This window comes from Populus nigra, chromosome 9 (genome assembly GCF_951802175.1).
Source record: "Populus nigra chromosome 9, ddPopNigr1.1, whole genome shotgun sequence".
NCBI classification, from domain to species: Eukaryota; Viridiplantae; Streptophyta; class Magnoliopsida; order Malpighiales; family Salicaceae; genus Populus; species Populus nigra.
This window is the reverse complement of record NC_084860.1, coordinates 1266377-1279185: the sequence shown is the minus strand read 5'-3', so window position 1 is coordinate 1279185 and position 12809 is coordinate 1266377. Positions and strand designations below refer to the sequence as shown.

The following is a 12809-nucleotide window of genomic DNA, read 5'->3' as shown; positions in this document are numbered from 1 at the left end:
AGTTTTTAAAAATTTTCACAAAGAAGTCATGTTCTCATTTTTTTAATCATGGTTTTTAAACCTAGCCTAGTCAACCCCCGAGCACATCCATGGTCACAAGTCGAGTAGGTTGGTCAAGATTACTTGGGCAACTAAATTTTTTATTTTACAAATATGTAAAAATAACATTATTTTAGTAAAAATTTTACAAAAAAAATTCCATGAGTTTTAAGACGGGTTTAAAAAAAAACTAAAAAGAATTTAACGAAGAAATTGGGTCTTTATTTTTTTATTATGTTTTTTAAACCCGACTCAGGGGTTGACTCCAAGTAGCTCCTAGGCCACAAGTCAAGTAAGTTGACTAGGGTTACCTAAATAAACCGATTTTTTTTATTCTAAAAGAATGTCAAAATTATTTTTTTTATAAAGATTTAACAAATAAAATTAACGAGTTTTGAAAAAATATAGCAAAAAAATTTAGTACTCATTTATTTGATTGTGGTTTTTAATTAAATTTATTGCATTTATTTTATCAAGGATTTTGCTTCATGATTTTTTTAAATTTATCTTCTATAATATGTTGTCAGTCTCATAACCGAGGTCATGAATTTAGAAAGTTAGCTTTAGTGAACTTCTGTTTTTTTAGCTTAATTTTTTAAAATTTTATTCTTCAATATTTGATAGGTTATGAATTAGTCGTCATTATTTTTTTTATTTTTTTTTAAATTATCTCAATTTCATGTCCCGAGTTACAGATTCGATAGGTTGACCTGAATTGATTCAAATCTTTTTCTATTCTCACTTTTTTTATATCCTATATGTCAATTTTTTATTAATTTGATTTATTTATTGTTATTTTTTTTATATAAAAAAAAGCATTATTATATTAGCTAAGGTTATTAGACTGAATAACCAAATACTCTATTTTTTTTTTTAAAATCCTAAGTTTTCGCATGAAGTTTTTTTTTTAACTTAAAAAAAAAGACCATCCACGATATAGGAAGGGTCATCTATCTAATATATACTACACAACCCAACAATCGAGTGGCAAATTCAACGGTTTGATTGAAGTCATTAAATTAATTATAATAACATTGATTAAATCTCATTTTCCAAACAATATTAACAATACACTCCGAATCATAGAGGAGGTGTTACGTTCACTAAAATCCCGAAGCTGCTCTGGATCGCTTGGAGCATAATCCCATAAAAATCCTTGGAATATCCGGTGGTTTTTCTCCCACCAACGACAGCAGTGGTTAGGTGACTTACTCACAACAAACTCAACAAGAGAATCCAGACCGTCCATTTACCCCCAACCAAACCCTGCACCTCGCCACGTGTCCACCAACATAAACCTGCAATATTTTCATATCGCCCAAAATACCCTCAGATCTGTGGGCCAGGCAGCAACTACCTCTCCGGGTCCCCCCACGCACATGGTCCCTTAATTAGGAAACATTGTTCAAACCAATTACTATGTTTTAATTTCTATCAAATTAAGGCTTCTATTTCGCCTTTTACACTTTTACTTCAACCTATTTACTTACAAAATATTTATAGACACCGACCATAAAAAAAGTAAAAGGGCTGATTGACAACATATAAAACATCCAAGGACTATGTTGGGGACGGAGATTCCAATGATTCGGGACCGAAACACAAGTATAGGGTCCTTTTAACACACTCTCACTCACTCCCTCTTACAACGTAAAAACAAAAGGAACCTAAACGGAGTGTAGTTAGGTGTAACTACCAAAGATGGCTCCCCCTTCTGTAATCAATGGCGCCGTCGCCGCCTCTTCCGGTAACTCCGCTCCAGCCACTGGACGCGTCGCTTCCGTTTACAGCGAAGTTCAATCTAGCCGCATTGATCACGCTCTCCCTCTCCCTTCTGTCCTCCAGAACCCTTTCCAAATCGTCGACGGTCCTCCTAGCTCCGCTGCCGGCAATCCTGGTCTGTTTTATCTCTAGTCTCCTAGATCAATCAATATTATCGTAACTAAACTCTTGGTTAATCAATTAATCTCTAAAGTTTTGATTTTGTTTGGTTTTGTTGTGGTGTGTTTGGCAGATGAGATAGCGAAGCTGTTTCCGAATATGTTTGGGCAGCCATCAGCAATGCTGGTGCCAAACAATGTGGATACTTTGAGCTCGGATCAGAAGTTGAGGATTGGTGTCGTTTTGTCCGGTGGACAAGCACCTGGTGGCCATAATGTTATTTCTGGAATCTACGGTAAGCCATGTTAATGGGTCTGATTGTTGTTTTTATGAGTTGATATTGTTGTGTATGGTTTGTGGTTTGTGATTGGTTGTTGTGGTGGCGGTGTAGATTATTTGCAGGATCGGGCGAAAGGAAGTGTGTTGTATGGATTTAGGGGAGGTCCGGCTGGGATCATGAAGTGCAAATATGTTGAATTGAATGCTGATTATATCTATCCTTACAGAAATCAGGTAAAGTTGTGGTTTTTTATGTTTTTATTTGAATGTGGGATTGTTTTGAGTTAGTAAGTAAGGTTGTTGATTTTTGTGGTCGAATTTCTTTGGGTGTGTGCATGGATAATTGTTATATTAAGAGGAGTAGTTGGTTTAGATGTTGAATTCTTAACTAGGTTGTAATGTTTGGTATATTAAATGATCAATGCAATTTGAAGGGTGTACTATGTGAAAGTTATCTTAAACATTGTTTTCTTTAGTTATTGAATGTGCATATGTTTCTTAAGCGGAACCTGATTTCTGGTTTGGTTGTTACTTCTTTTTGTTAGGGTGGTTTCGATATGATTGCCAGTGGAAGAGACAAGATTGAATCACCTGAGCAGGTGCAACTCTTTCTGAACTTGTTTGTAGTGGTGACTTTTTTTTTTGTATATTTTCCTAGTCTTTTTTCTTCTTTTTTTGTAAGACTTGATAGGATAAATGGGAATGAATTGCAGTTTAAACAAGCTGAAGAAACAGCTAAGAAACTTGACTTGGATGGGCTTGTTGTTATTGGTGGGGATGACTCAAACACCAATGCTTGCCTCCTTGCTGAAAACTTCAGGTATGCCTTGATGGAAGTTTCTTATTGTACTATTTTTCAAATAGGGGTAGGAATGCTGCTGGATGAGAAGAAAACTTTTTTTTCAACTACCATTAGCCTTATTGATATCGCTTTTGTTTCCTTTAATGTTCAAATCAGGGGTAAAAATTTGAAAACTCGGGTGATTGGATGCCCAAAAACCATTGATGGTGATTTGAAATGCAAGGAGGTTCCTACCAGTTTTGGATTTGATACTGCTTGCAAGGTGAGTATAAATATTCTTTCCTATTTGAATCAAAATGCTGAGATATCACATTTTCCTTATGTTGTGCATTATGAATCTAGTTGTTGGAATTACTTGATTGTAGTCTTTCATTAAAATTTGCTTGAAAATTGTATGTGGTTGGATGGAAATTCCTTGTTCGAAGCATGGCATCTTATCTCTGTATATAAAACCTTACAGATTACGAATATGATTGAGCAACACTAGTTCAACGTTTCATGAAAACTTGTTACTTTTAACATTATTTATTTCATTTAATTAACTCTCGTAAAAATGTTAATATATCACAACTTTCATTACACTAATGCAAATTTCCCAAAGCTTGACCCTTTAATTCTGGATTTTGTAGAATCTCAATTTTGCTACTCATGGTCTTAAATTGTATGTAACCATACATTATGCACACATGTTTGTGCAATATATATTTACACACAAGTATGTGCCTCTGTGTGTGTGTGTGTGTGCAGGGATAGTCTTTGCACTTTCCATTGACACCTGCCTTGCCCGCCATGCTTGAGTTGTCCCATTTCATTGACATCTTTTCTGCGCATTTAATTGTGAAAGGCAATACTACTGACAGTATTATGCTGGACCCTACTGAATTGGTTGCCATATTATTGCTTGTATGCAATTTGCATTTCTGTTTAACAATTTTTGGACATTTACGATTATATAGCATGTATTGTCACCTTATCTTGCCTGTGTTATCAATATTGTTATAATGGGATGAGGTTGCAACTAATCCTAATTCCATTAATAGTTTGATATCCTTTTTGTTACCAGCTTCACACAATAGAATGTTAATAATATATGTGGTTCATGCAGATATATGCAGAAATGATTGGAAATGTCATGGTTGATGCTCGATCAACTGGAAAATATTATCACTGTAAGTTTGTACATTGATTTTCGTTTTCAAATAAATTCCTATTATCTGTTTAATGAATCCATAGTGAAGATAAATACTAATATTAGCTAATTGCATTTGATGAGTGTCCTCAGATATTGAATTGTGCAGATGGCTATTTAAATCATGCTATCATTTTCCCTCAACAAGCACTAGAACATGAACTGCCACTAACTTCTCTATTTTCCCTGTAGTTCCATTATAATTGTTATCCAGATATCTTTATTTTCTTTGCAATTACACAACTGAGAACTGATCCTGTCTTAATTGCAATGGGCTATCAGGAATTTGCTTTTTCCATACTTGCTCAAATGTGCTCAAGCATGTTATACACATTACTGATTATCCAAGCAATGCTTGCTCATAATCTGTGTTTCCTGCAGTTGTCCGGCTTATGGGACGTGCAGCTTCTCACATTACATTGGAGTGTGCCTTGCAAACTCATCCAAACATCACCATCATTGGAGAAGAGGTGCTTCTTTTAATATGCTTCTTTAGTTTTGAATATTTGACCAGTTGAGTTTGTTAACTGGTAATTTATCAGTATATCATGTGTTGTGCATCTCTGTGGAAAAAAAACTTGGTTCCATTGTTGGTGACTGCTTTGGACTTTGTCAAGTTTGAAGTACCTTGTTTTCCTCCTTTGTTGCATCTAATTATGATCCCCATTTTTTGTTAGTTGACTCTTCCAAAGTAATTCCCTGGCTTAACTCTTTTGTAATTAATGCTCAAGCTGATCTGGGAAAGTTGACATTGTGTGTAGGAAAGCTCTTGGGCCATATCATTTTTGTAATTTCTACTGTTCAGTTATGTTCATTGTAGAAAAGCTTCCCATATATGTTCTCTTACCCTCTTTCATCTTGTTGCAGGTTGCTGCTAAGAAACTGACTCTGAAAAATGTTACAGATTACATAGTAAATGTAATCTGTAAACGTTCTGGTCTTGGATATAATTATGGTGTGATTCTTATTCCTGAAGGTTTAATTGATTTCATTCCTGAGGTAAGTTACCTTTCTGTAACTTTAGTGGCAAAGTCAATTTTTTCCTTTATTTGAACGCAATGTTCGTTTTGATTCTACTGCAATCCCCGTTCAATTAATCATGTTTATTGGATGTTTACCTTTTTCTAACTATAGTGGCAATGTCAATTTTTCTCTTTATTTGAATGCAATGTTCATTTTGATTCTACAGCTATCCCCATTCAATTTATCATGTTTATTGGATGTTTCTTTTCAGGTTCAGCAGCTTATAGCAGAACTGAATGAGGTTTTGGCCCATGATGTCGTAGATGAAGGTGGGCAATGGAAAAAGAAACTCACAAATCAATCTCTGCAGCTTTTCGAATTTTTACCACCAGCAATTCAAGAACAATTGATGCTTGAAAGAGATCCACATGGAAATGTCCAGGTATTTATTATGTATACCATTTTATGTCTGATTTCAACCATTGTAATTAAGCTGGCATCATTATTCATAACTCTGCTTTTACCTTCAGGTTGCCAAAATTGAGACTGAGAAAATGCTTATTCAAATGGTTGAGACTGAGTTGGAGAAGAGGAAGCAAGAAGGTTCATACAAAGGCCATTTCAAAGGACAGTCCCACTTCTTCGGGTAATTATAACTATTTACTAAAAATCAGTCTATTATGAGTCACTATTTCCTCTGTTGAATAGTACATGATCTGTTTGAAAAGACATTTGACATTGTTCCTATCCTGGAGTGTAATGGAAAGATTAGTGCATGATTTGAGGTTTTCTGATACATGGTTTGTACTGCTCAGGTATGAAGGAAGATGTGGTTTGCCTACAAACTTTGATTCTACATACTGCTATGCTTTGGGCTATGGTGCAGGAGCTCTCCTTCACAGCGGAAAAACTGGGTTGATATCATCAGTGAGTGATTCTATCCTTCTAGCTGTATTTGCCTTTTTCTGAGTGGTACAAGACTACTAAAAGGTTGTGCTATTCTTGACTTCTTGTAACATCAAAGTTTTGGCACTACTGATCTAGTATCGTAATTTGATAATGTTATGTCTCCAGGTTGGGAATTTGGGTGCTCCTGTTGCAGAATGGACAGTTGGAGGGACGGCTTTGACTTCTTTGATGGATGTGGAAAGGAGACATGGTATGCTCTCTTTCTTTAGCATGTTTTGCACAGCCTTATTGATGACAAGATACATTCACTTCCTGGTTTGAAGATACAAAATATATTGTGGGTTAGAGCATGCTGCATCAGGATGTTGTATTATGGATCTAATTTAAGCTTCAAAAAGTTCTGAGAACTTTTTGTGGACCAGTTTAGGGACATTTCCTGAGTTCCCTGTCTCTCACGACAAAAAGGTTTTTGAAATTCAAGTGTATTTTATTCTTTTCCAGGTAAATTCAAGCCTGTGATCAAGAAGGCAATGGTAGAGCTTGAAGGTATAAATTCTTTCTTAAGCATCCTCTTTTGCTCTTTTTTATTTAATGTGTAATTCCATCTCACTAATGATAGTAACTGTAGCCCCTGTTTCATTCATTATAAAGAGCTTCTGCTTTGTTCTGAAGAAGTATAATAAGTAATAGCATGTGTTGCTTGCACTGATCACTAATTTGGATATAACCTAGAAGCATGTTCAGCAAATTTGACAATCTCGATGAAATTTCAGGTGCACCTTTCAAAAAATTTGCATCCCTGAGGGATGAGTGGGCACTTAAGAATCGGTACATCAGTCCTGGTAAGTCAAAAATTTATCAAGCAGTAGCCTTTAATTAGCTTGCTTATATGATAGCAGTTCTATTACACCAAGTTCTTTGTAAAACATGCACTCCAAGATTATCCATTGTGTTTTAATCCATTGTGTTTTGACTCTATTGATTCAATCTCAGGTCCCATCCAATTCATGGGCCCAGGATCAGATGCCATCAGCCACACTTTACTATTGGAATTGGGAGCTGATGCTTAGGTGTATTGATAGGTGCAAATTTATGCTCTTCAGAGAGCTGCAAAGTTCTTGGGACAGGCATGAGATCTCTTCTTTTCTTTTTTTTTTTGGTTGGGAAACTCAGTTCTACATCCATCAATTGAACTTGTACGTTTGAACCTTCTGGTTCCTTTCATAAAAGTGAATAATTTTTTGGCTTCGCCAAAATAGTAGTGAATCTTTTGGCCCCCATCTTCACGATCACGGTTGTCATTGAAGAAATACATGCACATTTAAATCAAGTCCTTGCAATTGTGGCAAAAGATAAGCTGACATGAACATATGTTCCAAGAACATTTATCATGGCAGGATTGATTTTATGCAAGTTCATCTTCATCCATGACTCGATGTACTTTATCAACTGAAATTGACAGGAAATGCAATTCTATTTAGATGATATTGGTCCCAGTTGTATCCAACTGCTGGTTTCTTTCTTTTCAATAGTAATGAAATTGAGTCCATAGAAAGGGTTTTTACTTTTCTTTTTTTCTTTTTGGATTAGATGGTTAGGGTTACTGTGGAAGTCAATTCATGTATGTATTGTGGATGATTTTAAAAGTATGTTCTTTAAAGATAGGAAGCGAATCTTTTTCATACAAGCCAAAGGGATTTTAAGCACTTTTTTTTTCGTCTATCAAACAAAAAGAAAGGATCCCAAAAAGGATTTGAAACTTTTCCTTTCAAACAGAAAATTTTCTTTGCCTTTTTTTTAATTATTATTATTATTATTATTATTATTATATACTATTTTTATGATTTCTTGTCTAAAAGCTCAAAAAGAATTGTTGCTTTGTTTGTTTGGCTTTTCAATTTCCTCTTTACACGTTACTGGAAAATCTCATGTACATGTCTTCCCTTTATGGATCTTGACCTGCTTCTTTATCCGCCGTTTCCTTTTTATTTATTCTTCTATAGAAATCAACTTTCCTTTTTATGGCTTCATTTTTGTATAACATGATCTTCTAGGGTGCAATTTGATATTTTCTAATTCAGTTTCAACGTCTTGTAATAGGAGTTTTTTTTTTTTTTTGAGCAGATAAATGTTTCTTTGACTTTTTTTCACAAGAGTATTCAGTTTTTTTAAAAATTTTCAAGTACAAGCAAATAATGTTTTTAGTCTCATAAAATACAAAAAAGTTGTCTTTAGAATAAAAATATATTTAATTAAAAAAAAGATAAATATATAAAATAAATATATTCTTAGAATAATTATAAGTAAATTTTTATATATTTTTATATAAAAAATATATGAGTCTGATATGGTTATTAAACCTAGATACTTGAGTCATGCCAGATGCAAGTATGACACAGCAGCCAGATATTTTTAATATTTTTTTTAAAAAAATAATATTGATTTGCTGCTGGCAGTAGTATGGGGAAAAAAAGAGAAGAAAAGGTACTTTCATCAATATGAAGATCTTTAGAAAAACAATGATGTACTTGATAGCACACATATGATGCAAAGGATCTTAGTTTATAGACTTAGCTTAATAGAAGAGCACTATCTCTTCTCTGCTCTAATACGTACGTACACACCAAGCAGTCAAGCACCATAGCTCATACATACCACCAGCCTTGTCTCGAGCAATAATTGAGGGAATTCACTTCAGAAGGTGCAAGAAACGTTCTTTTGCATGTGAGAATAGTCACCATTTCGGTTTTCTTTGCATCATTGTGAAAGGCCATACAGTAATAGAATATCAATAGTGCTGGACAAGCATCACATCATAACCACCCAAAAAGGAGAGTTTTTTTTTCTTTTAATTAAGCATATTAAAAAATAACCTTGTACAGAAAATATTTTTAAAAATAATATTTAAAGAATTGCAGGTTTCAAATTGTAAAATGAGTTGACATAATTTACAAAGAAAAAAAAGAAAAAGAAAAAGAAAGAAAGAATGAAAGATTTTGAAAACACATCAAAACTTCAATGATAACAATACTAATATTATCAAGAATATTTCGACAAGATAAATTTAATAATATCAAGAAATATCATCAAAGATAATTAGAATGAATCACATGAATCGTTTAAAAACAAGTGAATCTGTCATCTTTGAACAATTTATGTGACCTACTTCATTTAGTGTAGATAATATTTTTGGTGTTGTTAAATTTATCTCATTAAAGTTCTTTTAGCATGTAGTATCGTCATTGGAGTTTCAATATATTTCTAAGATTAGTTTTTAATTTTTTTTTCCTTTCTTTTTTATCGTTTTTTTTAATTATAAATTATGTGAAACCATTCTATAATACGAGAAAGTCACTCGTAATACCTTCGTCCAACTTTTCTTATTTATATGCTACTTTTTAAAATATTTTCTAAACTATATTATTTTTAAATTATTTTATTGGGCTGGAGTACAAAAATACTCCATAAAAAAGGAAGTACATAAAAGCTCATGGGTTCAGGGAAGAATATACACGTTCATAATAGGAGTAAAAGAACTTCTTTTTTAAACAATGACAAGAACCATAAGCAAAACCAAAGTCAAAGAGTGTGAAAATCGAGAGAGAGAGAGAAAAGTGGTGAAGAGGAACCCAAGGTCTAGTGCTATGAGCCACATGGTCCAACCACATAGTCATCACCATTACCGATGTCCAATAATCATGGCTTTTGTTTTAGCTTCACCTTCGTCAATGGCCACCGTGAGCTCGAGGCATAAAGCCATGACACTGGTGCATGGGTCCACCCAAATTCCAGTCGTGATGGTGACTCCATGCTCCGGGCATCGGAGCCAGAGGTTATTAATGGTGGTATGATTTTACCTTCTCCAACACCACCTTCTTACCTGCCTGAGTTATTGTTCTTCCAACCTCCATAAATTAGATTAAGAAAAAAAAACAATTGTTTTTGGGAAACGCGTTTCAGTTATGGCTGTAACAGCAATAATTTCTCCAGTTGTAGTAACCATTTAAATGCAAAACATATCCACTATTGTCTCTTTAAATGATGGAATTTTTTTTAGTACTTTTTTTGTTTTTTTTTGGAAAAGTCATTAAGGTTCTATTTTGTATTGTGATTAGGGTTATGTTTTTTACCAAGAACAAGTTTAATCTCTTATTTGCATTGATCCACTAAAAATTCTTAGATGTTGGTTAAAAAAAATTATAATTTGTAATTTTTTTAGACTTGGTTTTTTTTAAAATTATAATTACAAAAATTATCACAATAATAAACACACTTTAACATTAAATATTGACTCTAATGTTTTTCTTATTGTATGTATATGTATTATTTAAGTGGGTTTGTGTATTAATTCAGATTAGTTTTTGTATAAATGATATTGGCCTAAAAAAGTAAATTATATTGTATACTTGTCATAAAGTTCAAACTCAAAAATTTAAGAATGAGGATTAAATAATTATTCTGACAAAAATAATTATAATGTTTTATCTAATAATTAGATTAGACCAAAATTTAATTAACAAAATTGTCCAGGCATAGTTTTATAAAGATTTTAATATTTTAGGGCTTCAAGAAGATTTTAATATTTTAGAGCTTCAAGATCCCTATTGCTATTTTATCAAAGATATATATATAAAGAATCAAAAGTGGCATGATAAGCAAAACAACATATGAAATTCACAACTTTTTAGGAGTATAGTTGGACTGGTTTGGTTATGGATTTGCTTCCTAGAGAGTACTAGTTTGAGTTTCACAAACTTCGAAGTTATTGAAGGCTTATATAATCGTTAACTTCAGGGCCTATAAAATTAGTTAATATACTCACAAACTAGTTCGGACGCCCATATTAATCTAAAAAAAACATATAAAATTCACCATCCTCTTTTTTTTTTGTAATTACAAATTTAAAGTATTGTTATCATTGTTTAAACACCTGGAAATTATGATTGAATCTATGAAATCAATTATAAATATGGTGTGGCCAACGAAAAGAAGCACATCTATATTAAATCATGAAAGATTGCATATCATAAATTATAGCTTGAAATGATTTCTTCTCGGAAAGATCAAAAAATCAAAATAAAATTTTATGATTTAAAAATAGTCTGTGTTCATCATTATTGGTGAGCAGAGAGTCAAACTACAGACTACAAAGAAAGTATACTTCTTGACTATTATTTACCTTATTTAAAAATAAATAAATTTATAAAGTAAAAATGTATTTTCTTAAATTTCTATATCATTTTGTCCATCAATGAGGCTATTTTGTCTATCAATGAAGCTAATTGTATTTTCAAATAAACTCAATAACACACTTTTATATCTGTTTAGTGAATTAAAAAACATATACATATTTTTTTAGTATTGATCTTAGAACTTGAATATAAGGTGAGAAGGGAGGAAACATGGGATCTACTTGTTAAGGTTATATTACAAATGTTCGAGGATTTATAAAGGGCCACATACAATAATTCAAGGCAAACAGACCCTCTCATGCTTTTCTAGTACATCATTATTCAGATGTCAAAGTGTTTTTTGTCATTATAGAATCAAGGATCATGCTGTCTCTGACTCTCTGCCTGCCATGAGGTTTTCCAATGCCACAATTATTATTATTATTATTATTATTATTATTATTATTATTATTATTATTTTTCCTTTTGTACATCTTGCATTATTGCGTTGAGTTGGGTCATGTTTTGAGACGGCATAAACAAAAAATACGGTCGTTTCTTTCGTTTATTAGTTGACTTCACAATAGTAGCTCCCTTGATTTGAGTGAAATCAAGGTATTTCTTCACAACACAGTAAATTGTTGATTTTTAATTAACAATCATCAACGACATTTTTTTTTTCATAAAAAAAACATTGTTATTAAATTAGTTGAGGGAACCACCTACCTAAATTTAATCTAGATCGAATTTAAAATTAAATTAAATAAAAATTAACATAATAAAAATTAATTAATTTAATAAATTAATCTAAATTAATAGATTCAATCAAAACTCAATTTAACTTTTTAAAAAATTAAAATAATAATATTTTAATCTATTTAAAATAATATCATTTTAAATTAATTAAAGTTAACTTGTGTAGCTTATAATGTAGACTATAAACAAGATTATGATTGGAAACACCTATATGAATCTAATCTAGATCAAATTTAAAATTAAATTAAGTAAAAGTTAACATAATTAAAACTAGTTGATTTAATAGATCAATATGAACCAGTAGATTGAATCAAAACTCAATTTAACTTTTTTAAAAAATAAAATTAAAATAATAATATTTTAATTTATTTTAAAAAAATCATAATATGATATCATTTTAAATTAATTAAAGTTAACTTGTAAATTAGACTATAAACAAGATTATGAGTTAAAACAAGTTTAATAACATTCCACTTTTTTAAAAGATTAAAAAAAAAACCTCCATGAACAAGAGGATTCTTGACAAGAATTACACAACACAAAGTAGGTGATTGAACAAATTGTTATCAAGAAAAGTTAGATTGAGAATGTGCTAAATAAGGTAAAAGTTTTTTTTGTTCCTGATGCTATATAAAATACGAAATATTTCCTTCCATTCCAGCCTTTTAAGGTTCTATCTTATCGACTTTTCTGCTTCTTCTTCTTTTTACCATAGACGGGGGATTGGAGGCCATTTCAACATCTACAAGCTTTTTTGGCCTACCTATTGCCTAATGACCTATATAAGTATGTATGTGTTGTATCTTTCATCAACTTGTCA

General features: G+C 32.0%; 1 protein-coding gene across 1 annotated transcript; it reads left to right on the top strand.

The window, feature by feature from the left end:
- The first annotated feature begins 1669 nt into the window (after window positions 1–1669).
- Window positions 1670–7342, top strand: LOC133703771 (pyrophosphate--fructose 6-phosphate 1-phosphotransferase subunit beta). The gene is made up of 16 exons (XM_062128427.1): window positions 1670–1936; window positions 2054–2215; window positions 2312–2433; window positions 2745–2798; window positions 2913–3019; window positions 3158–3263; window positions 4107–4170; window positions 4572–4660; window positions 5058–5189; window positions 5425–5595; window positions 5684–5799; window positions 5969–6080; window positions 6228–6312; window positions 6564–6608; window positions 6836–6904; window positions 7056–7342. The coding sequence occupies exons 1-16, from the start codon at window positions 1741–1743 to the stop codon at window positions 7130–7132; spliced, it is 1707 nt and encodes a 568-aa protein (XP_061984411.1). The 5' UTR covers window positions 1670–1740; the 3' UTR covers window positions 7133–7342.
- The last annotated feature ends 5467 nt before the right edge of the window (window positions 7343–12809 follow it).

Coding starts and splice junctions, on each gene's coding strand:
- LOC133703771 (XM_062128427.1), top strand. CDS start 1,741: ATGGCTCCCCCTTCTGTAATCAATGGCGCCGTCGCCGCCTCTTCCGGT. Junction 2,216..2,311: donor TGTTATTTCTGGAATCTACG/GTAAGCCATGTT, acceptor GTGGCGGTGTAG/ATTATTTGCAGGATCGGGCG. Junction 4,661..5,057: donor TCACCATCATTGGAGAAGAG/GTGCTTCTTTTA, acceptor ATCTTGTTGCAG/GTTGCTGCTAAGAAACTGAC.